This window comes from Microtus pennsylvanicus, chromosome 19 (genome assembly GCF_037038515.1).
Source record: "Microtus pennsylvanicus isolate mMicPen1 chromosome 19, mMicPen1.hap1, whole genome shotgun sequence".
NCBI classification, from domain to species: Eukaryota; Metazoa; Chordata; class Mammalia; order Rodentia; family Cricetidae; genus Microtus; species Microtus pennsylvanicus.
The window spans coordinates 24,202,259-24,227,110 of NC_134597.1; the positions used below are offsets into that span (position 1 = coordinate 24,202,259).

General features: G+C 48.9%; 1 protein-coding gene across 2 annotated transcripts; it reads left to right on the forward strand.

Annotated features, from left to right (window-relative positions):
• The first annotated feature begins 419 nt into the window (after positions 1-419).
• Cpa5 (carboxypeptidase A5) lies at positions 420-21,777 on the forward strand. 2 transcript variants are annotated; one of them, XM_075953475.1, is made up of 11 exons: positions 420-535; positions 2,741-2,822; positions 3,867-4,001; positions 11,947-12,045; positions 13,274-13,375; positions 15,293-15,394; positions 15,790-15,900; positions 16,341-16,431; positions 19,547-19,746; positions 20,057-20,141; positions 20,498-21,777. In XM_075953475.1, exons 1-11 carry the CDS (start codon positions 420-422, stop codon positions 20,683-20,685), a joined length of 1,311 nt encoding a protein of 436 aa, XP_075809590.1. In that variant the 3' UTR covers positions 20,686-21,777. The 2 variants fall into 2 exon arrangements, with proteins under 2 accessions (XP_075809590.1, XP_075809591.1); XM_075953476.1 differs by lacking the exon at positions 20,057-20,141.
• The last annotated feature ends 3,075 nt before the right edge of the window (positions 21,778-24,852 follow it).

Below are 24,852 nucleotides of genomic sequence, written 5' to 3' on the forward strand. Positions count from 1 at the left end.
TGTGTAGGAGCATCTAGCCCAGTGACAGTGTCAGTGTGTGGGAAGGGAAGGGGTGGAAGAGCAGTTTTGTGGAGGGGACAGCCTAGAGCCGATAGCGACTTCTCTTTCTCTGGAGATGGAGGATTTGATGCTCCTGAGGAGGTTGGCGCAGGGAATTTCCTCCTCATCCTGCAGAGGAAAGAAGAGTCTTGTCTTCCCTTTCCCCCATCTTTCCACCCCCTACCAGGAAAGGAGGGAGGAGGGTTGGCCTGGCTCTCTCAGGGCCTGGCATGTGGGTACCACATGCTAGACCTAGACCCTTAGAGCCTAATGTCCATTCTCAGGCCCGGCCTGCTGGCCTTTAGGTGATGCGCTGTCGTGAGGCCTAGGCCATGGCCAAACTGGAAGAAAGCCCCCGAAGCTTACCTGGAGAAAGAAGCATGCAGGGCCCCCGAGGAGGAGGAACAGGCCCTGGGCTGTCTCCTGTGGGCAGCCGGACACTTCTGATCTGTACCTTTATCCTGGCTGTAGCTTGGGGCCAAATGAATTTTACAGGGTGAGTTGCTGCTGCTCGGTGGGAAGGAAGACTGGCTGGGAGGGAGGAGACCTAAATGCTCGGAGTGTGTGTGTGGTGTGTGTGTGTGGTGTGTCTATGTGTCTGTATATGATGTGTGTGTGTCTGTGTGGTGTGTATATATGTGTGTGGTGTGTATGGTGCATGTGTGTGCTTATGTGTCTGGTGTGTGTGTGTCTATGTGTCTGTATGTGGTGTGTGTGTGTGGTGTGTCTATGTGTCTGTATGTGATATGTGTGTGTCTGTGTGGTGTGTATATATGTGTGTGGTGTGTATGGTGCGTGGGTGTGCTTATGTGTCTGTATGTGGTGTGTGTGTGGTGTGTGTGTCTATGTGTCTGTGTGTGTGGTTGGTTGTATGTGGTGTGTGTGTCTGTGTGTCTATGTGTGCGTGGTGTGTGTGTGGTGTGTATGGTGTGTGTATCTATGTGTCTGTATGTGGTGTGTGTGTGTGGTGTGTATGGTGTGTGTGTCTATGTGTCTGTATGTGTGTCTGTGTGTGTGGTTGGTTGTGTGTGGTGTGTGTGTCTGTGTGTCTATGTATCTGTGGTGTGTATGGTGTGTGTGTCTGTGTGGTGTGTATATATGTGTGTGGTGTGTATGGTGCGTGTGTGTGCTTATGTGTCTGTATGTGGTGTGTGTGTGTGTGGTGTGTGTGTCTATGTGTCTGTATGTGATGTGTGTGTCTGTGTGGTGTGTATATATGTGTGTGGTGTGTATGGTGCGTGGGTGTGCTTATGTGTCTGTATGTAGTGTGTGTGTGTGTGGTGTGTGTGTCTATGTGTCTGTATGTGGTGTGTGTGTGGTGTGTGTGTCTGTGTCTGTATGTGATATGTGTGTGTCTGTGTGGTGTGTATATATGTGTGTGGTGTGTATGGTGCGTGGGTGTGCTTATGTGTCTGTATGTGGTGTGTGTGTGGTGTGTATGGTGTGTTGTGGTGTGTATGGTATGTGTGTCTATGTGTCTGTGTGTGTGGTGGTTGTGTGTGGTGTGTGTGTTTGTGTGTCTATGTGTGCGTGGTGTGTGTGTCTGTGTGTCTATGTGTGCGTGGTGTGTGTGTGGTATGTGTGTCTGTGTGTCTATGTATCTGTGGTGTGTGTGTGGTGTGTATGGTGTGTATGTCTGTGTGTGTGGTGTGCGTGTCTGTGTCTGTGTGGTGTTTGTATGTGTCTCTGTGTGTCTCTCTCTGTGTGTGTATGTATCTTTGTGTGGTATATGACTTTGTGTGTATGTATGCATGTGCCGTGTGTGTGTCTGTGTGTATGTGTATCTGTGTATAGTGTGTGTGTGTGGTGTGTGTCTGTCTGTGTAGTGTGTGTATGTGTCTGTGTATCTCTGTGTGTCTCTGCTTGTGTGTATGTGTGTAACTGTGTGTCTGACTCTATGTGTGCATGTCTGTAAGTCTGTGTGTGTGTGTGTCTGTGCATGTGTGTGTGTCTTTGTGTACTCCTGGGTGAGACAAGACAGAAGGTTCAGTCTCATCCAGAACCCCTTCAGGTTCCTTGATCTCCCACTCATACTCCGGAGCTGATATCTTGGCTATGTTATTATCCCTTTCCAAATCTAGAGTTCTAAATCTGAAGCTCAGGATGAAGTTTTTAGGGTTCTGAGAGGATCCCCTAAAATTGAGACTAATTGGGAAGAGGGAAAGGACCAGAAGAAATGGGAGGGGACGAGAAAGGACAGTGGGGAAGAGTGAACAGGATCAAAATACATTATATGCATGCATGAAACCGTCATAATGAAGCCAATTATTAAGTACAATTAATATACATCAATAAAAAAACAAATTAAAAACTTCTAAAATCACATGCAGCAGATTTTATACATGTTCTTCTTTAGGGTCGAAGGCTTATATTTTCCTTGAAGAATTTTCTAATCCTTGTTAGACTATACACTCATATCAAAAGTAGATGTGCTCTTCACTGTGCACCGACCCACCCAACTGGAAGGAAAGAGCACAGCTCCGCTGTCAGGAGAGGCTGGAGGTCTCTGATCTCCCTTTCGTGGGGTTCAGTACGCGGAGCTGCCCTTGGCTCCCTAGCCCCTTTGAATCCATCCCTCCCCAATCTTCATCCCTTTTGCTGTGTGCTGAGTCTTTCCTGCCTTCCTCTTCTCCACATCACCTCTTCCTACTGACCTAGCCTTCCAGGGTACCACCATAGCTTTCTCCCCATGTCTTCCCAGAGACCAGGTTCTTCGAATCCTGGCTAAAGATGAGAAGCAGCTGTCACTTCTCAGGGATCTGGAGGGCCTGAAGCCCCAGAAGGTGAGGACTGCTCTCGGGAACACGACTATCACAGCCCTTGTCACTGTCTGCCTAGGCTCCTTGTCTGGTCCCCTTACTCTTTCCACCCCCAAACCTTCCTGACGTCTCAAAAATGTTCCTCAAGCTGCGGACAACTCCAGTGTGGCTCCTCTGCCACAATGTCCCCATGAAGTTGGGTGGCCTTTCTAAGCTGTGACCCCTTTAGCTTTTCCCTCTGTCGTGGATGAGGGAATGACAAGCACGCTCTGAAAACAGCTGCAGCGTCCTAAAGCCACAAGGAAGCACAGATGTCCCTGCTGCCGTGCCACGAAGCACGGGGGCTGCTCACATCTGCCTTCCGACTGGAGTGGCTTCGCTTGGCAAACTTGTGTGGTATTTGGGTTGGTGTCTGTCAGCCCGGGTTTCTGTTTCCAAGAACATTTGTCCTCCACAAGTTCTCACAATGGAAAACATTTTCTTCGACAATTATAATAGAGGGGGCTTTTGTCTGAGGGCTTGTAAAACAACCAGCTCTTTTTGGATGTGGCCCAAGGCTCTGGCTGCTCCTTGTAGGCGTGGCCCTATCAGTGAGGGATTCTCCCGCCCTGAGTCTACAGTTTACACATCTATAGGTAGACGCAGGGTGTGGCCTCCTCCTTTGACTCTGCTTCTCGGGGGACTATCACAAGTCATGCTTGCCTCTTCTGGTCTTGACCAGGCTAATGTCCCAGGTGATGACAGTCTCACTTGTAGGAACTCTAGGGCTCTGTGGATCCAGGTGACAGAGCAAGGGATGAGTGAGGCAGGGCAGTAAGATGACCAGGAAATGGGAAAAGAAGTTTGGTGAGGACGGATTTCTTCCTCTCTGCATACCCTAGGATTTTCTTTATGGACCTGGACCCCTTTGAAGTATAAAAGAAACCGAGTTCCCCTCTCCCCCTGCCCTGTAAGATGCCCCTGGGGGAAGGGATATATAAAGACAGGCAATAAATACAGCTGTGTTTCTTCCCTTCCTCCTTCTGTTCCTCTCCCTTTCTTTTTTCTTTTTCTTTTTTTGTGAACAAGGTGGACTTCTGGCGTGGTCCAGCCAGACCTAGCCTCCCTGTGGACATGAGAGTTCCCTTCTCTGAGCTGCATAATGTCAAAGACTATCTGAAGTCTCACGGCCTTGTTTACACCGTCATGATAAAGGACATCCAGGTGAGGTCCTACCCTGGGTCACAGTGAGAATCTCATTTTCCACATTCGTTTTTGTTGGTTCACACCATGGAGAAAAAAAAAAAAACAAACAACATACCAAACCAAAATAAAACAAAAACCCCTCAGGCCAAGTGCAGACATCTTGCTTGTGGATATCCAGTTGTATGTTTGTGGACATATTATGGAAGAAATTAAATTGTATATTTCTGGGCTTGGGGATGTAATTCAGTAGAATATTTGCCTAGCATGGATGAGACCCTGGGCTCAATGTTCAGCTCTGCATGGAACTGGACATAGAACTGGGCACAGAGGCACATATCTGTAATCCTAGTTAAAGGGAGTTGTGAGTTCAAGGCCAACCTAGGGTACCTAGGCTGTCTCAAAACAAAAAGCAAACAAACACAACTGCATATATGAACACACGCAAAACCAAAACGAACTAGATAAAATATTAAAGCGTACATTTCTAAGAGGAATTTTAAGTCTGGGACAGAATTCCCTCATGAAGGCAAGGCGAGCTCACAGTGTGATGTACCCTCTTCTGGGAGACTTGGCAACCACCAGGAAAGTATAAGGGAAAACGGAGACAGAAGGGAACAGCCAAGGTCCTTCCTAGGCCCCTCTGATGGCTTCCTCTTGTCCCCTGTTAGATTTCAGACATACAGTACGAGGGATTCTGCGGGGGGAAAGACGTCCAAAGACTCTGCTGTGCTTAGCCCCTGTCCTGTACCCAGTGTGCTCAGAGCATCTCCCCAGATGGGATTCTTCCAATAGCTTGGGGAGTATGGCAGACCCTGCTCAGGTTAGGGCACAGAGAATGGCATCTTAAACTCCCAAACTCCCTGCCCCAACCTGATTCCACCTCGTCCACTGTCTTCTAAGCGCTATGAAAATGGATTTCATCTGCGCTCTGTTCAAGGACGGGTCTGGGGAGATGATTCAGTTGAAGTGCTTGCCACTCAAGCATAGGATCTGAGTTGGATTGCCAGCATCCATATCAAACTCAGCAGCAGCCTGAGATCCCAATGTTGGGGAGGTGGAGACAGAGGGAGGATCCTGGGGCTTTCTGGCTAGCCAGTCTAGCTGACTCAGAGAACAAGAGGTTCAGGGAGAAACCTTGTCTCCAAACCTAAGGTGGAGAGTGAGTGAGAGAGACATTGTCTTCTGGCCCTGCTGTGCACCACCTGCACATAAGGGGAGTGGGTATTGGTAGCACGGCCTCCTCCCATAACAGATCCTTGGGTACCACTCAGACTTTCAGCCTCTCAGGCTGCATCCTTATGCAGATTCTGTTGTTGCCTATGTACCTGTAGAATTGCATCCACAGAGATTCATTCCTAACCACACTGTTCAGCTCTAATCTCCTCTAAAGGCTTAGAGTGTGGGAACACAGAGCCTCCCAACGCGCACACACTTGACACCGCATGCCAAGGGATCAACGCATTAGGCAACATTCCTTTCCCAGGCCAGCACAGGGCTGGGGCACTGGGTCCATTCAAAGTCCTTTATCCCAGATCAGACACATCTGTTTCCCGCTCAACATGTGGGGGTGGGATGTTTCTCTAATTAAATCCCCCACAAACAAAAATGGGGAAACTCACACAGACAAAAGAGGCTACCACATCAAAAGAACAGGACCGAGTTCTCGTTTTTTAACCCATGCCTGCGTTTCGAAGTTCCCATTTTCCTGCTTCTGCTGCTCCAGCCTGGGAACCCAGCAGCATTTAGCAAACAGACACTCAGAAAACTGTTGATTTCTGCATGATAGGGACAGTCCCTGGGTCGCCCTGTGTTTCCCTCACTGGCCCCTCTAGAGAGAGCCTCTCCTGAAGTCCCCAAGCCTGAATTCCTACGGGATCCCTTCCCAGGAAAAATGCCCTGAGCACTCTGCTCTAACCTCTGCAAGCAGAATTTCCAACCATCCGTCTGCAAAGCATCAAGCTCGGACTGCCGTCCTTGAGGTCACTCTGTGGCTTCGAGGGCGCCAGGGGTGGGGAGAGGCTGTTGTTCCTGGTTGATTTGTGGTGACAGTGGGGGAGGGGTGCAGGCCAGAGGCTCAGACAAGCCTGGAAGGGATTTGCACACCCAGGTCGATGTGAAGCAAGTTTATTTGAGATGCTGACCCAGGCTCAGCTCTGGTACTAGCTTTATGCCCTCAAAGTGAGCCTTCCATAAAGGTAGCTTGAATGATGTCACTGGGTCTAGGACTGGCATGGACGGGGGTGGGGAGGGTCCTTATTGATATATTGGTCTCCTCCAGATCCAGCTGCATTTTTCTCATTGATCTGTGCACCCCTGGCCTTGGCTGGGCCTTAATAAGGGCTGGCTGAATTAATATATATGAAAAGGCAAAGAAGAAAGAAGTGTGTCTGGCAATTGGGGCCAGGCACGGAGGCTTCATGAAAACCTTTGCTGGTGGTTTTGATTTTTATCCAGAGGCTGGCAAGACTTTTGAGGAGAGGACCAGGGAGTACTTAGAAAGGCAGCTGTGCTTGCTCCACTGCAGACACACATGTGCCTACTGTGTGCTGGGTACTCCACCCGTGGACACACATGTGCCTACTGTGTACTGGGTACTGGGCAAAGCGCTAGGAAACACAGGAACTGAAAAAAATAAAAAATAAATAAAACCCACCGAACTCAGGGCTGTATCCAGGGTAGCGGGAGAGAGTGGGGGCTGGGAGGGTGGGAGTAAATGGTGGGTACAGTGGAGTGGGTGAGGGCCTTGATGGAGTGTGCACAGGTTGCTATGGGAGCGAATACCAGAGGCATTGCACGTCACCGGCGCTGTGAAGCAGTAATTACCCGTGCGTGTGTGGGGCTGAGCACGGAAGGGGGGCTTGTGGGGAAGGAGGCCCCCCACCCTGATTTGATGATGGGGCCCAGACTCCATGTAAAGGGCATCTTCTGCCCTGTGGAGTGGGAGGGGTTTATTCCCCCCAAACCGTAGCTAGAAGGGAGAGACTTAGGACGTACACCATCAGATTTGCATTCAGAAAGGCTGCTCTTACTGAGGCTGTGTTGAGCTGGGGACAAGGCCCGGGAGACTGACAGGCAGAGGCTGGTGGGGAAATTGCAGTGGGCCAGGCAAGAAATTATCTGATTCCGAGGGTGCTTGATTTGCATTTAATTTTTCTTCACCTCTTCGTTCTTTTCAGTCCTTCAGTGGTTTGTTTTTTTTTTCTTCCTTCCCGGGATGAGTCACCACTGAAAGCTTCACTTGAGCAATCAGCTCTTCGGATTTTAATGGCTTTTTTCTGATTACAAAATTAATAAATATTCATGTTAGATAATTTGGAAAACAGGGGAAAAGCACAAGAAGAAAACAAAAATCACCCGTGCTCTGACCATCCAGAGAGAAATACAATTTAGCATAAAGCCCGCTTCAGCAGCTTCCCCTCGCTGTAGGCTGGCCGCATCAGCATACAAATGGGCGCTATTGAGTTCTCTGGAAAAAAGCCTCCCGATCCCTCTCTTTCCCCCTCATTGAGTATGCCCTATTTCGCTGCTTCCTTCTAGAACAAAACTAGAAATACTGACTTTTTATTTGTTCTGCCTACCATTTTCCTTTGGCAGGCTGTCTACCCCTCACTTCACCAAAAGGGTCCGGGACAAAGACACAGAGACATTCGGTCCACTTCTCAGTTGATTGTACATCTTTCCCTGGTGCGGTTTAGCAGTGTCTCTCCGCTGGCTTCCTGGCCTCTGTGTACTGTCACCAGCTCTGTGAGTTCCCTGGTTGCTCTGTTGACCACGGTGTTCTTGTTGGCAGGAACATTCAGACCATTCTCGACACCTTGGTCCAGGGTGATGGAGCTAACCCTCCCCCCACGATCCCCGTGTCTCCAGCTGGGGTCTTCCTTGAACTCTAGCACCTCCTTCCTATAGTTCGCATGGCTGTCTGAGGGTCTTTGCAAACTTTACAGGTACAATAGCAACATCCTAAGTCTCCATCTGCTCCTCTACAGCCTCTGGGAGCTCAGGAGTTCCCTAGGAACCATTCTGGACTTCCTTCTCAAACCTTCCAGCCAGCCTACCGAAGATCCTGCAGGCTCTTCCTTCAAACACTTCTAATGCATTCCAAACTACCACTGCGGGTCAGCATAACTATCACTGGGGGTCTGTGCCAGCAGTGTCCCACTAAGGGACCCACTAAGCCTTCCGCCTCAGCCTCCTTGAGAATTGGGATTATAGGAGTGGTGGGCTGTGTTCCGGGAACTTTCTAATTTCTCTCCCCAACTTTATCCTTGCTTCCCTCTTATCCATTCTCAAGACAGCAGCCAGATGGGTCCTTTACAAAATGTATGAATGTGATTATGTCCATTCCCTACTTGACAATCTCCCTTTGGGGCTGGGCGAACCACCTCTCTGGAGATGGAGCTAAGGGGATGTTAAGTTCCAGGCTGGCTAGATAGTATGACTCTGTCTAAGTAAGTAAGTAAACAAACAAACAAACAAACAAACAAACAAATAAAAGCAGGAAGAAAAGGGCAGGCAAGTTGTTGGGGGGCTTCTCCAACTCAAAATGAATGCAAAGTTCTTGAAAAAGTCAAGGCTCCGAGTGAGCCACCCCTTACCCCAAGTCATCCTTGCTGTCTAGTGATCGGTTCCAGCTGCCGTCTTTGACATTCTTAGAACTTGCCTGATACATTCCTGCCTCAGGGCCCTCGGCTATACCCACACCTCAAGTCTTTATAGCGGCTGGTGTCACCCCTGGAATGCCGTTCCAGTAGGTGTCTGTCTGCATGGTTTATTTGCTCATTACTTTCAAAAATCTTGCCCCCATGTCAGCGTCTACCCCTCTTTAAACTGTCCCTGTCCCCTCTCCTATTTTCCCAGCCCCTTGTCATGGTCACTACCCTCCTCCTCCTAGCTAAAGTTAGCTGGAATTTACCGTGTGCCAGGCTGCTCCTTATGACAGCACTTTTAAGTATGTGTTAGAGTGTAAGATAAAATGACCCTCATTGTACAAGGGGAACTGTTGGGGACAGTATTAGTGTCTCATCTGAGACAGCCTGACTAGGGGACCACGCCGTGTCAATCAAGATGGTTGCTTGTGTGTGGTGTTTTAACTTGGGTTTCACTGCCCTAGGGTTCAGCCTTAACTGCTGAGGGGCCTCATTTTAACAACGGCAGGTCAGTAGCACCTCCCATATATGCTGCTTACATAGCAAACGTTAGGCCTAGAAAAGAGAGACAGAGAGAATCCAAGAGAACTGCTTGCTGAGCTGTGTCTACGGAGGTCTGTGGGTGGAGCAGGGGGCATGGAGATAGGCATTCTTCAGACCTCAGCTCCATTGTTGGGGTCCCAAGGCTGCTTCTTTCTCTCACTATGGGGCTGCTGGTTTTTTTCCTTACGGCCTCACACTTCCTTATCCCTGTAATAAATGAATGCAATTCAGGTCTCTCTGTCCCTGTCAGGTTATGGCTTCCAGGGAGGGCAAATGGCCGACTTCTAAGCTTTTTGTTCTAACTCTTCCCCCTGAGGAGCCTGACGGGGGGGTGTTTGACATCCTGAACCGGTGTTAGGCCTCCTTCTCAGCTCTCAACCTCTTCCCTCACCCCCAGGAGGGAGCAAACATCTGTGCAGTTTTCAGGCCAGGGTAGATTGATGTTCCTAGAACTGAGGTCCAGCTGTAAGGGCTGAGGGTTCCTAGGAGGGTGTCCTATCTCTTCATGGGACCTGGAGGGGGTTTGAAAAGACATTTGCAGTTTGGTGCCAACCTCCCATTTGTCTCCTGCCTGATTTGTGGGATCCAGGCTGGACTCTTCCGGGCTGTGTGCTATGGGTGTCCCTGGCCTTGTTGGAAGAACTGGACCTTCTGTGACTTTCTTCCCAATTTCCCCACCAAACATCCCCAGCTCAGGCCTCACTACACCCTGGGGCATTAGAACTCCCGACCTTGCAGCTTATTTTTGGTGGGTGTAGAGAAAGACCAGGCCTGCCCGGACCCAGCTGTCAGTCTTCTCACAGCTGTTCACGACAGCTGACTGGACCAGCCCTCGGTGACAGATATACATTGGTCACGGTGGGCTGCTGTGATTTGGGTGGATTTCCTGGGAAGAAGACACATTCCTTCTATGGGAGCTTTCCCACGGTAGTACTCGTGAGTGGCCCACGAGGATCCGGTCTCCTCCAGCCATGTCTTGACTTACCTAGTTATTCCGGCTTTGCCCAAGCGGGAAGACCCTAGCTGGGCCAGCCTAGTTCGAAACATGGTAATTGCAATTACTGAACCTGTAGCTGGTGCTGAGACAGTAAGTCATGCGAGCCCCAGATATTGCTTTCCAGTCCTGTTTTAAAATGTATAATCTGTGAGTTTGAGGGTTGTGAGCAAGCGGACGGGGCCCTTGGGGATGCATAGGCCACTGGGCAAGTAGCCTCATGCCGAAATAGCAGTGGGTGGGGACCCTCTCCCTCCCCCAGTCCTGGGGACGGAAGACATTGCAGCTGGCACTTCACACGAGTATTAAGGCTTTGGTTCTGGTATTATTTATTCACGTAAAAGCCCTTGCTCACTGAAGTAGTATAAGCATGTTGCCAAAAATGTAAAAAAGAGAGTATGGGGGAAAATGTTCAAAACTCTAATCTTATTCGAACAGGCACCATTAGCATTTTGTTATATTTATTTTTGGCATTTTAATGTCTTGCTTTCCTGTGTTCGAGGATACTTGATTTTTCATTACTTGAAAAAAAATTTTAATTGCAAGAATGATAGGATGGCGTCTTCGGCTGTTAACATTTTGCCTACTTCTGTTTCCTCTCTTTATCTATATTTATTTATATACACGCAAATATGCATATCTGTGTGTATGTGTTATTGTTGTTAGTCTGTGGTCTCTGATAGCTCAACTTGAGGAATCCAGGGCTGGGGACCAGAAGATCTGGCTTTCATCTCATCTCTGCCACTTCTTAGCTTTGCATTGAGGAGCTGTCACCTCTCCAATCTGTTTTATCTCTAAAACACCCCGACCCGGAGTTAATTCCCTCCCTGGAATCTGGTCATCTGACCAAGTGAGAGAGAGAACAGAGGATAAAGACCAAAAGGCACTGCTCACCAAATAAGGCAATGTCCAAACTGTGACCCAGAGCTTAAGGAGGCCCCTTTGGGTCAAGGAGGATGCTGGCTCACACCCTCAGGCAGAGGACTTGGGCGCTTCCCACACTGAACAACCCAGGCTAGTCCTGGGGTGCCTTAGGTCAAGGCTTGCCTGTCACTCTCCTACCTGAGCTAGGAGCAGGTTCCCAGCAGTGATTTCAGCAACGGGTAGTCTGAGAGGTCAATAGTCAGCTGAGGCATTTGACTGCACTCCCGTCCCGTGACCAGGGGGAAAGTATTACACGAAGGTTGAATGCCAACAGCAAACCAGCACTCCAGGGCATTGCTGCTGGCTCCTGTGTCTGGTCTGGCAAGTAGCTAACGTGAGGAGTGAGAATATTGACTCGTTCGTCATGATTTGGGCTGGCTTTTTCCATGCCTGACTTTCTGAGTGGCTTGGATACTAGTTGTCTAGACTGCTTCCTAGAAGAAGGGTCGCTGTTGGACATCAGAGCAGCCATCTGCTCCCCAGGGGGCTCAGTGTCCATGGTTCGGTGTTAAAAAGTGCAAAAACAACCCTGGCGGGAACCCATGAACGTCTCTCTTGGTGCCCCTTCAAACCCATTACTACCTTTTATCTTGTGAGGCCGCACAGCCAAGACAACTAAGGCTACAGCAAGTAACACGAGGGTTGGGAGCAGAGACGCTTAGAACTTGTCTCTTCAGACTGACTCATTCTGCGCTCATTTGGGCAAAGGTAGCACGGATGTCAGTACACGGAGGATCGCTCTTCATCCGTACACCCTTCCGTTGCATGGCACACGATCGTGGTGGCTCATTCCCCGGTGTCGCTGCTGTGGGTTGAGCCTTCTTCTGCTTTTCTCATGTGTCTTCCTATCGGATAGGTGCTGCTGGATGAAGAGAGAGACGCCATGGCGAGGTCCCGCAGGCTGGAGCGCAGCACCAGCGGCTTCAGCTATTCTTCTTACCACACTCTGGAGGAGGTAGGGCCACCTGGGCAAGCCCCTGAGCCCCTTGGGGTCTCCAGGAGGAAACGTTAGGCAAAGGGATGTTTGGTAGACGGCAGCCTATAGGGGTCCAGAGTCAGACACGGGGGGGGGGGGGAGCTACAGCTCAGAAGTACACCTAGGCAGGCTCAGAGCCTACGGGATGGCACTTCGGTTGGCACCCTAAGGTGTGGATCCATGACAGGCCAGAACAGAGTAGCTGGAGGCACCTGACTATGATTCATTGATCTCCCCGGGACCAGTCCTGGTGATCTGTGGTCCCGGCTGTGGATCCCTGAGGTCTGAGGGGCAGCAATCCAGACGCATTGGGAAGCCATACTTGTGGAAACATCAGTTGCTTATACTTGGAGAAAATGTATGGTCGTGGAGACAGCCAGCTAGGGCTGATTTGAGCCATGGTCACTGTGTTTAAGGGGGAACAGACAAGTGGGTACAGAAACTTCCACTCCAGAAAGAAACTCGAGGCACAGGTCTCGTTTGCCTGTACAGGACACGCCATTACTGATACGGTCTCCTCTACCCCTCTTCCCAATTCATAAGACCTGTAACGGAGAATCCGTTTTCTTTCTAATGTTTATTCATTGATATGTACTGAAAGGACAAGAAAATGAACTAATATACACTGTCACTGTTATTGATGTCAACAATAATAAAATACTACCCTTCCCTTCAAGCTGCTGAGTGCAGAAGGAGTGGGAAGATAAAACAGGGCTCCACAGTTTATGAGATCTGTCAGACGGATAAAGCCAAGGCAAGAGAATGAATTTTCAACCGAGAGGTCCATGCAGACCACGTCTAGGAATTTATTTATTTATCCGTGATTATTTTTTTAGATGGGGCCTTCCTATGTAGCCTAGGCTGGCTTGAATTACTGATCCCTCTACCTCTGCCTCTCAAGGGTTGGGATTACAGACATGGCAGCTCCTGCTAGGATTTGAGAGGGCTTAACACACTTTGTTCTCCCAGTGAAAATACAGCTCTGCATGGGCATGAGGAGCCTGGCATTCTAGCAGGCCACAGCTCAATGTCCTTTAGTTCTGAGGGTATCTTTGGGATTTGCAATTGTTGAGCCATGATCTTCAAGATGCTCAGGGGAAGCGGGAAAGCAATAAGGAAGGGAGATGGATGAACAGTATCATTGGCAAGCTTGGAACTCACCCCCTCCCCATTTAACTGCCAGTCTGATAGACCTCGTTGCTTTCAGATATACAATTGGATGGACAACTTCGCAGCTGAACATTCTAATCTCGTCTCCAAAATTCGCATTGGCAACAGCTTTGAAAATCGGTCCATTCTTGTCCTGAAGGTAAGAGCCTGCTGCGTCAGGCAGTAGATCAGACAGTGAATGTCTTTATCATAAGATCGAGCTCATGGAGAAGTGACTGGGCGGAAGTTTCTGGATAGCAAGGATATGCGTATTCTATACCACACACCCATGAGCTTTGTGTAATCAGGGGCTCCCCTCTGTAGCTATGGACAGGCAGCAGTGCCATGACCTGGGCGGGAAGACGTGGAAGGTTGTCAAAGAGACAGGCATGTGGCTTGGTAGTTGTCACCTCAGCTCAGGGTGCGTGTGTGAGTCAGTGCCCTTCCTGTTGCCAAACTGGCTTTACCTGCTAGGTGAGAACCCAGGGCTCATTTGATAGTGACCGGGGGTGTCGGGTTTTAGCAGCCCTACAGATGGGCCCTCAGCTCTAGAGAAACCTTCCAGCCCTTCAGGGGGGGCCACTGAACACAGCCTGAGCAAACTGTAGTGCTCTTGGTCATGATGGACGCACATCCTCCTAGAAAAGAATCCATAGCCTGTGGTCCAGCGTGTGAACCATGTGGGGACTTGACATTGGTTGTCAAGGAGGCTAGGCACTGAGCACTCGCAGGACTCTGGTAGATGCTTCTGGACAGTCACATGACCTCACCTAACCTTGCCATGACTTGACTTGCCTCTGCTTTGACCTCTCACCAGGCATTGCCACAGTCCTCTCTCTCTCTCTCTCTCTCTAAAAGGACATTGCTCCTCAAAATGTGACTTTGTACATCAGTCCCCTCATCACCTGGAAGCACCTGTATCAGAAATGCAAACTTTACCGCTTCTCCAGACTCATGCACCATAGCATGCATGAGAACACGTGCCCATTAACATCTGAGAGGCACCAGGCTTTTTCGTTTTTGTTTTTTGTTTTTCGAGACAGGGTTTCTCTGTAGCTTTGGAGCCTGCCCTGGAACTCTCTTGTAGACCAGGCTGGCCTTGAACTCACGGATCCACCTCAATCTGCCTCCTGAGTGCTGAAATTAAAGTCGCCACCACTGCCCCGCTGAGACACTAGTCTTTTTTTTTTTTTTTTTGATGTTGTAGGCAATCACCATTTTAATTCTCTCATCTCTAAATTATATTCAAGCTTTGCAACAGTATCATCAGCTATCAGGAAAATTTAGTTTTCGTTCAAGTGTCAAGTAACAATCTTCTAAACATGCACTGTGAGTTTCGTAAGTAGGTTTTAGGGGTCCATGCACACTGTCAACTAATTCAACTTATTTCCTGCCCCTCTTTTCTAAGTTGCAAGTGGAAACACATTTCATTACAAAATCCTCCAAGTAATTGCCCTTTTGTTCAAAAATATTTTAGTTAATTCTTTGATAATTTCATACATGATGTCTACTTCTACTTTTTGTAAATTGATTTTTATTGAGCTCTACATTTTTCTCCTGCCTGTCCCCTCCCCTTCATCCCTGTCCCAAGATCCCCATGCTTCCAATTTACTCAGGAGATCTTGTCTTTTTCTACTTCCCATGTTGATTAGATCTATGTACGTCTCTCTTAGGGTCCTCATGCCGTCTAGGTTCCCTGGGATTGTGATTTGTAGGCTGGTTTTCTTTGTTTTATGTTCAAAAACCACTTAGGAGTAAGTATATATGATCATTGTCTTTCTGGATCTGGGTTACCTCACTCAGAATGAGAGGCACAAGTCTTAAGGTACTTTTAGTCTTGGGAAATTCTGTGTTCCGGGTTGGGTGGCTTTGCCTTCCAGCTGGTGTTCTTGGAAGGCAAAGCTACCGTATGTGTTCCCTCTTCACAAGTGTGTGTGCATGGACCAGCGTGTCCTCCTTGAATCAGCTTGAGTGCTTTGCCATACGGATTCGTTCCAGACAGTGAGAAAGCATCTTGAGGGACAGCACGTGGCTGTCTTGGTCATACCTCTGTTTGTGGTCTGGTCCTTTTCCCCAGTTCAGCACTGGAGGTTCAAATCGCGGAGCTGTCTGGATCGACACTGGGATCCACTCCCGAGAGTGGATCACCCACGCCACTGGCATCTGGATCTCGAATAAGGTCAGCTATGACTGGCAACTAGGGAATAGAATCGAAGGATTGGGACCAGGGGAAGGGGATTTTTGTGTATTGAAAGGGACCTCTAGTTGAAGTCTGAGTCAGTTTCTCTGACTTCAGGGTTCTCGGTCCTCTCCTGGCCTTTGGAACATTATCATATGCTCTGACCTTTTTCCGATTAGGGAGTCTGTCTATCTGACTTGTAATTGTTTAAGACTAAAGTGTTTGATTCTCTGTGGTATATGTTTGATGAGCCATTGCCACCTCCTCTTGTGGAAGAGTCCTGCTGCACCTCCCCCGGGAGAGAAAGCTAATCATATGCTACCGACGGAAGCTTCCTTGGGCAGTGGGCAGGTTCTTCCACCTGGAAGGCTCGCTACTGTCACCCTGTCTTGCAGATTGTCAGTGCATATGGCAATGACCATGTTTTGAAAAAAATATTGAATACCATGGACATTTTCATCGAGATTGTCACCAACCCCGATGGCTTTGCTTTTACCCACAGCATGGTAAGGGCAGCTGGGGGTGGGATCCCCAATATGGTTACCTGGGGTGTGTGCTGGGGCAGGGAAATGTCATGGTGGCTTCCGGCTGTCTTCTTTGGGGGCTTTCTACAGAGAGGCTGTCCGGCAAAAAGAGAACTGCAGGGGTATTAAGGCTATGGGATTAAAACCATCTTTCCCAAGAACCTGCCCACTGCCCAAGGAAGCTTCCATTGGTAGCGTGTGATTAGCTTTCTCTCCCAGCACTCACAAGAACCACTGGAGATCCAGTTTGCACACAGTCGGGCCCACCTCCATGTCAGCTCATCCTGTCCCTGCAAGCTCCTTCCTTTTGCTCCTTCCATCTCCACTAGGACCATCTTCCCTTTCCATGGGCCAGGATGTCAGTTATCCCATCCCTGGGAGTGGGCCCAATTAACGAGGCTGCATGCCCTGGCTTTCCTCAGAATCGCCTGTGGCGGAAAAACAAGTCAAGTCAACCCGGCATCTCCTGTATCGGCGTAGACCTCAACAGGAACTGGAAGACAGGTTTTGGAGGTATGGCAATCTGTTTCATCCAGGGCAGGACTTGAGGAGGAGGGGTTGGTCTTCAGTAGGTTCTCTCATACTGTCGGGGTGGGTTGACTCATGCGTCGGGAGGAATGGACAACATCATTGGCTAGTCTATGTGCGTCATGGCCAGGGTCAGGTGAGCACACAGCTAAGGCTGACTGTGGAATGTAGGTAAGATTGTGTACATGATACGTAGATCCATATGCTAAACCTATAAGGGAACCCTTAGCTATTAAAATGAAGACACATTGCAAGTATCATCAAATCCTCAACATGGCAGAGAAAGGCTCCAGTAAGCTAGCTCATCCTGGCAGAGTTATGCCATCCCATGGCTGGCTTGGCTGCTTTCTCCGGAGTTCTTTGATTAGCTTTTCTGGTCGTTTCTCTCTCAGCATGTGCCAAAGGCGCAGAGTCTAAATAGGGAAACCAAGACCATTCAGAGGGACTATCAGGATCCCAGTAAAGTAGCAATTTGGATGGGTGGGTTTTCAGGACCAGCTAGAGTTCATCTACAGGATACACACAGCCTTCATCCCCAGACACAGTATCTGTACTCCACAGTGGAGACACGGGTTGGCTCCCCAAGGGAGACCAAACCACTGCTATTAACAAACCATAAGTTGGTGCCCAAGATAATGGTAGAATATTCTAGATATTAGATTAATGATAAAATATTGTAGGTGTCTGTGGTTCTGTAAATCTGGCTTCTTGGAGTTTGTTAACAGTGGAAACTAAGGGAATGTCTAAAGGATGGGTAGGAAAGCCTCCAGGTCACATGGTGGTGGGTGCCTGAGGATGAGGGCCACGTGTGGCCACTGTGGTCAGGGATCGTTGACTGTAAAATTAGACCTGTCTGCCTCCAGATTGACCAGGGTTAACCTAGCTAGGCAGCCATGGCTCTAAGACCAGACAGTACTCACAAATACTGAGGTGGCCCAGTTTAGAGATACATAAAATTCTGTCTTAAAGAAAATAGCACTTGTGGGTCTGTCCATAAACAAATAAAATAAAATAAAATCTGTAGGTACACAATGTAAAAACTCAGGGGTGGGAGAGCCCACAGGGGTAGAAAAGCTCCCATAATCCCAGTACCCGAAGATTAGTGCTTTAATAATTCACAATGTACTTCCCGAGATCTCCTCTTGCTACAATTACATCTTTAGAGAAGGAAAAATAAACAGCTAACAAATCCATTAGCAGATACTTGTGAGGCAGGCAGGCTCAGAAGACCTTGACTGTGGACGTCAGAATGGCAGGCAGCTAATTCCCGTTTGGGCAGGGGAGATTAGTTTATTCTGCTGAGCTCAAACTAGAACTAATGGCCTCAAGTGTTTCTCCATATTTGGGCAAGGCCACCTGGCCGTTGGCAGGGGAACAGCTCTCCCTGCGTGGGCTGCAAACACAGACAAAGCTTTCGGCCTCTCTGCTCTGCTCATCTGTTGCTGTTTGTCATTCGTCAAGTGGAGCAGGTGCAGGAACTCAATAGACACAACAAACAGGCCACTGTGAGCCCAGCCCGTGCCAATCCGGGGGGTGGGGGGGCTTCTCTCCCCCTTCTAACCAGGGTCCCCCACCTTAGGCGAGGACCACCCAATCGAGAGGGGCTGCGTTCTTTGTTGACAGAACAGCCTCTGGGCTGCCTCTGGCCAGGAAGAACACGTGACTCAGGCGGGAAGATACTGTTCGTGGTTCTCATGCTGTCTTAATTGTTGGGTTGTGGGGACTCTGGTGACTATCCCTTAGAGCACTGTGTCACCCCTCCCTGACCTCCTGGGGAACAGTTTGCAGTAGCCTGCTGTTGGCGTTGGGGACTAGAAGGCTTCAGAAGTCAGAGGCCATCCCTGGTCTCTGAGAAGGGCTTGGATGTTGGACGCAGTCACTTCTGGGAGGTAGAAGGGGAGATGGAAGTGGGAATTTACCTTCCCCATGAGTTGCTAACTCACAGATCTTGACCAGCCCTGTCCAGCACTATATGACATGGCTCTGAGGAAATGGGTGAGGCACCTAAGTCCTAGAGAAGCAACAAACTCAATGTGCCAAAAAATGGAAGCCCAGGCCTGGGGGTGTCACTGAGTAACAGTAACACCACCACCCCACATGCAGGCACGCACACAGGCATGCACGTAGTAACACATGAGTACACACACACACACACCTCTTTGCCTTCTCCTCCAATTCTCAAAAAAAAAAATTCTCAAAAGCCTCTCCTGTGATTCTCAGGCCAGCCTCGAGCAGCTCTGGATAGCCATTTTGTCTTTCCCACACTGTCTTTCTGGTCCACAAGGCCATGGAACTTCTAGGGCTGTGGCTGGGGACCAAGCTTCACCAGATACCAAGTTTGAGGGTCTCACTAGCATGAACCCCAAAAGAGCCAACCAAAAGGCTGCTGTTCAAGGTGGGGCTGGGGTTGGATCGGAGGACTGGGTTGCTTCTGGATGCACCTTCCCTGGCAGGCCTTCCTCTCCAGTGGACAGTTGGGACTTAGGCCAAAGGATTAGCCAGGGCACTCCCTGCAAACCCAGAGTTGCTGAGTCATGGTGCTTCTATTCAGAGTGCTTTGTTTCAATCACAGAGAAGAGAATGTGGAGTTGTCCCTCCCTCCCTCCCTCCCTCCCTCCCTCCCTCCCTCCCTCCCTCCCTCCCTCCCTCCCTCCCTCCCTCCTTCCTTCCCTCCCTCCTTTCCTCCCTCCCTCCCTCCTTCCTCTTCCTTCCTTCCTTCCTTCCTTCCTTCCTTCCTTCCTTCCTTCCTTCCTTCCTTCCTTCCTTTCTTTCTTTTTTGAGCTGGGTTCTCTCTATGTAGCCAGGACTGTTCTCCAAGACTCGGTCTGTAAACCAGGCTGGCCTTGCTTGAACTCACAGAGATGGGTCTGCCTCTGCTTTCCACGTGCTGGAATTAAAGGCGCCTGCTACCAGGTCTCGCCACCTCTTTCCTTAACAGTCTCAAAACAATGGACACATCATTTCTACTCATATTTTCATTGGCCAGAAGCTGTCACATGACCTCAACCGAATTGCAAGAGGCACTTGCAAGCCATAATGGTGTTTGGTGAACACTGTTTTGCCACATCTGATCATTGGGGTGGCTTTACTTTACTTTCAGGAAATGGTTCTAACAAAAATCCCTGCTCAGAGACGTACCGAGGGCCCGCACCTCAGTCGGAGCCAGAGGTATCTGCAATTGTGGAGTTCATCACAGGCCACGGGAACTTCAAAGCGCTGGTCTCCATTCACAGCTACTCTCAGATGGTCATGTATCCTTACGGCCACTCTCTGGAGCCTGTGCCAAACCACGAGGAGCTGGTAAGACTGGCTGTTTAGAGTGTGGGAAAGCAGAAAGCTTCTCTCTAGGAAAGTCCATCCCTGGTGCATGCCTAGGGGATTGAGATTTTTGACTCCCAGTATGAAGATCCAGACCAATGATAGGGAGACCCCATAATGTAATGAATAGGTAGAGTTGTTCTCATGTGTGATCAAACTCAAAGATGGAGGTATGGCACTGTCTACACGGTCAACTTCCAGGGCTCCAAGAGCCCCACTTCTCACCAGCTGCTGAGCACGCGGGGGATGGGTTGGGGAGCCCCAGCATCTTACTCTCATCTGTCATTTGCAGTTCAATCTTGCCAAGGAAACAGTGAAAGCTCTGCATAAGGTGCACGGGACCCAGTACACTTTCGGCAGCATCAGTACCACCCTCTGTGAGTGCAGCCCTATGTGCCTGGGGCAGGGCAGGTGCAGCAGCACCCCTGACCTAGCCGGCCTGGGTGGATGCTGGTATCCAGGCAGTCCTTTATCTACAGCATCAGATCCTGACAGCTGGCCTATTTCAAAGTCCCCTGAGGGGAAAGGTTCTCAGTTTGTTGGCCTATTTCTGCAAGGGGGAAGATTGGTTGTGGGTGGGTGGGGTAGGGCTCAGGATGAGGTCTGAGTCAGGAAGTCTGATGTGATCAGGTCCAGGTGGGCGGCAGCACCTCACTTTCCACTCAGGATTCCCCTGTATCCTGTGGTCACACCTTCGTCTTCCCCGGGCACTTTTTTGCCCTTTTCCTTTTAGATACAGCCAGTGGGATCACGGTGGACTGGGCCTATGACAGCGGCATCAAGTATGCCTTCAGCTTCGAGCTCCGGGACACTGGACAATATGGTTTCCTACTGCCGGCCTCACAGATCGTTCCCACAGCCCAGGAGACATGGATGGCCATTCGGACCATCATGAAACATGCTCTGAGACACCCCTATTAGCCACCTTACTCAGACCAGAGCAGGTCTGGGATGCCCCCTGCACCCCAAGTTAAGCATCTCTCCCACACCCTTAGTTGGATCCTTAGAAAATAAGAGCAAGTTTGAACAGCCTGTTGCCTCTAGTGTTGGCTGCCACCTCTTTGTGCTCAGTGTCGAGAAGGGACAGTCTGCTTAGACATCCCTCAGGGCAACTTGACGTGTCTGGGACATTCCTCCACCCCCCCCCCCACGCTGTCTTCAGGAAAATATGGGGCCTGAGCTCTGCTGTTTCTTCTCTTTGCTCCCCAACACCAGGGACAATCAAAATATACATTGTCCCAGCAGTTTTTGACATTTTAATGAAATCCAGAGGGGGACCAGGCTTGATTTAAACAGGAAGAAGAAGGTCCTTGTCCTTTCTCCCACTTTCCTCTTAGACCGGGGATGGGGTGGGGGACATTTGAGGTGCTTCCCCAAAGGGCTGCACTGGCCCCGTGTCTGAATGTGAACAAGTTCTTGGTTTGTGGCCATCAAGCAGTTACTCCAGGTTAGGGGTGTGCTGAGCAGGACTTTTTCAGGGAGAGAAGGAGGGCATCGTTTTGAGATCCCAATGAGGTGGGGTCCCTGTCACTTACTATCGGGGAGCAAGGAAGAGAGCCTTCTGGTATGTTCTAGAAGCAAGAAATCAAATGGAGGCTGGCAATATTTGTGGAAGTCTGAGGTGGAAACGTTAGTTTGAGAGCAAGACTTTTGGCTGCAAAAGTCAGGCCCCATGAGAGAGAGTGTGTGTGTGTGTGTGTGTGTGTGTGTGTATGTGTGTTATGTTAAAGATTCTGGATGTCCCATAAGTCAGTTCCTGAGTGACACAGAAAAGGATGAAAGCAGAAAGATATAGGAAGAAGGCCCTCTATGCCTGCAAAAAAGAGAAACCCTTCATGAAAGGAGATGATGTTAGACGATCAAACTATTTTCAACCTAGATAAGGCTCATATTCACTGTGATGCCTAAGCAGCAAATTACTAAGGGGTCTGGGCTGGTAATTAGAGGCAGCTATATGAGCTGCAGCTATTAAGAATTCTGACCAAAGGGGAAAAAAGTGTGTGTGTGTGTGTGTGTGTGTGTGTGTGTGTGTGTGTGTGTAGATTCTGCAGGTGAGAGACAAGGGCAAGGCCAACGGCTGTCCAGCCTGTAACATGACGGCATATTGGTCATTAGATGGACATGCATGCAGAGGACCAGCTGGGACGTCCCAGGGAAGTCAGGGCATTTAACCCCTCAAGAAGCTGGATTACCTACAGGGGAAGAACCAGCAGTGGAGGATGACAGAACATTCTAGCTAAAATTTCTAGCTAAAATTTCTACAAGAAACTGAGGTGTTTTTCTTTTTAAAGCTGTAAGTGGTTTAATCAAGTTGGAATTTCCAACCCGAAGTTTTCTGTTAGTGGAAATACAGGGTAACAGGCTACATTCATATAAGCTGGAGATAAATAAAACGGGTTCTACTTCTGCACACTCAAGTGTGGTTATAGCTTTTATGCCCCTACACAAATATTTTCATTTTATCCTCATGGGAGGGTACATTACTGGTATCAATAAACTCATTTTTAAATTACAAAATTATTTTTGAAGCAGAATCTCACACTGTAGTTCAAGCTGGTCCTGGAACTCATGGCAATCCTCCTGTCTCAGCCCTTTGTGAACTATTATACCTGACTCAATAAGCTCATTTTTAAGATAAGGGAAGCTGTTTCAGAGCATTTAAAAAGCATTACAAAGTCACCCAGAACCTGGTTTGTGTAAATCTGAAACTTCTGTCATTATTTGTCCAATCGTGGAGGCTTGCATATCCTGAAGGTATTAGGATTTCATCTTGACAGTTAACCTGCGTTTCCGGGGTGGGGCAGGAGGAGCTGGAGCAGCGTTATCCTGGAGGCAGGAGGACTGGCTGGTAGGTTTTTAGTAATGTGGTGTTAAGTTCTTTCCGAGCATCTACTATTGGCCAAGCACAGCTCCAGGGCATTATGGGATTCAACCCACGGCTTCCTCTTAGCTGTCTTAGGTAGAACTGCTAAGGACCTCATTTTTGAGGAGAAGGCTCAGACGCAGAGATAACAACAGTTAAAGGGCACACACAGCAAAGCAGGGTGCAGCTGGCCCTCAGGTGCCACAAACCCTGAAGACGTCTCACTCTCAAGCTCCCTGAAGATGCTAGGAGCCTGTTGTCAAAAACTCCTGTGCAGAGAAGAGTCCCACAGAAAACTGAGTGATGTTAACAGCTAGAGGTGATCTTTTATTATGTTTTTTTTTGTTTGTTTATTTTTTGAGACACTCTGTAGACCAGGTTGGTCTAGAACTTACAGAGATCCCCCTGCTTCTGTCTCTGGGCTTGTATGGATGTGGCCTATAATGGCCTCATTCTCAAAACAAAACAAAACCAATCAACCAAAACAATGACAACAACAACGAAACCAAACCACAACAACCAAAAACAATGATTTCAAAACCCCGCCCAGGCCAGACAACCTGTTCTTATCCATCTCAGCCCCTTCCAGGTCTTCCACTAGAGATCCTTCCATGTGCTGCTTCTCCTCTCTGGAATGTTCTTTTGCCCACTCTTCCCCTTTAACATTTCCTTATAAGCCTTAGCCCTAGATCCATTGCCCATAGATCATTGTCTCCCATAATCTTCCTTTCCAAGGCCTCATTTATCTCCTTTGAAGCACTGATCGTTAGCAACTAATTGATTTTGTTTTCTTGTTCATCTTGGCTGGTCGCTGAGACCGTAAGGCAGGCCCTGCATCTGGGTTGTTTGCTCTCCCTTAGCTCTTGGCAGCACCAGGCATATGAAAGGCATTGAGATTTGTGGAAGTGTCTCTCCTCCTCAGCCTCACCTCCATCCACATTGCTATATGTGACCGTGTGACAGAACTTACCTCACTATGGCTGAAACCGGTGGGGTTCATCCAACAGGGGCAGTCCGGGGCTGTCTCAGGGACTGTTTTTTGTTTGTTTGTTTGTTTAAGGCAGGGTTTCTCTCTATGTAACTATATATAACTGTCCTGAAACTCCCTTTGTAGACCAGATTGGCCTTGAACTCACAGAGATCCACCTGCCTCTGAGTGCTTGGATTAAAGGTGTGTGCTGTCAACCACCTGATCAGTGATTGTTTTTTGATGCACTGGGAACCCAAACCCTTCTAATCTGTCTTATCATTGGAGACACAATATTGTAACAGTGAGGACATAGCCACCAGCGGCTTCATCATTGAGCAAGCATCATAGTGTGTTTACATAGCTGTGGATGCTTTAGCCCACTACACACCTAGGTTTCGTGGTATGTACGTATGGCAGGGCCTACCCTCTCTATCCACAATGAAGAACAAATGAGATTAAGCCCATCATCAAGAGATGTGGCAAGCAAGAGATGTTACCTTGGAATGTGGTTCAGTGATGGAGTTTGCTTGGTGTGTTTAAGGCCCCAGGTTCGATCTCCAGCGCTTTCAGAAATAATATCCCCCAAACCACAAGGTTGTCTCTGGAGTAACCTGTCTGCTATACTCTAGATTTTTTTTTTTTTTTGATTAAGAAACGGGACTGTATGAGCTCCCTTGGTTGCCGTGATAAAATATCATGACTAAAGCCAACTTACAGAAGAGTATCTGAGCTCATGGTTCCAGAGGGAGAGTCCAGAATGGAGGTAAGGCCTGGCAGCAGGAGGCTGGAACAGGAAGCTGACCGGTCATATTGTCAATTGCAACACAAACCAGAGAGAAAGAACCGGAAGTGGGGAGAGGTTCTTCAAGTCCACCCCCAGCAATGTAGGTCCCCCAGCAAGGCTCCATCTCCCAAAGACCCCACAGCCTTCCTAAACTGCCACCAACGAGGTGGCCACATGTTCACACACATGAGCCTGTGGAGGACATTTCTCGTTCAAACCACCACAAGTACATTCTAAAACGACAATAAAAAAACATAGGCGGGTACACATAGAACCCAGGACACAGGTGTTTCCTCAAGGGACATGTGGCGTGTGTAACAGTCTGCACGACATCTTGGTATGCCATCTTGGTATGCCTGGAAGCAAGAGGTTTGAGTATGTTGACGTCCCCACAAATGCACGAGCAACGTGCTTGCATTCCAGACTTTATGGTCGCTACAGTGATATTCAATGTCTGGAAATTTTCAGCTC

Bases quoted from the DNA above. Each gene is read 5' to 3' on its own strand.
- Cpa5 (XM_075953475.1), top strand. From the start codon at position 420: ATGCAGGGCCCCCGAGGAGGAGGAACAGGCCCTGGGCTGTCTCCTGTG. The intron at 13,376-15,292 runs GTAAGAGCCTGC...CCTTTTCCCCAG, and splicing joins GGTCCATTCTTGTCCTGAAG to TTCAGCACTGGAGGTTCAAA. The intron at 19,747-20,056 runs GTAAGACTGGCT...TGTCATTTGCAG, and splicing joins TGCCAAACCACGAGGAGCTG to TTCAATCTTGCCAAGGAAAC.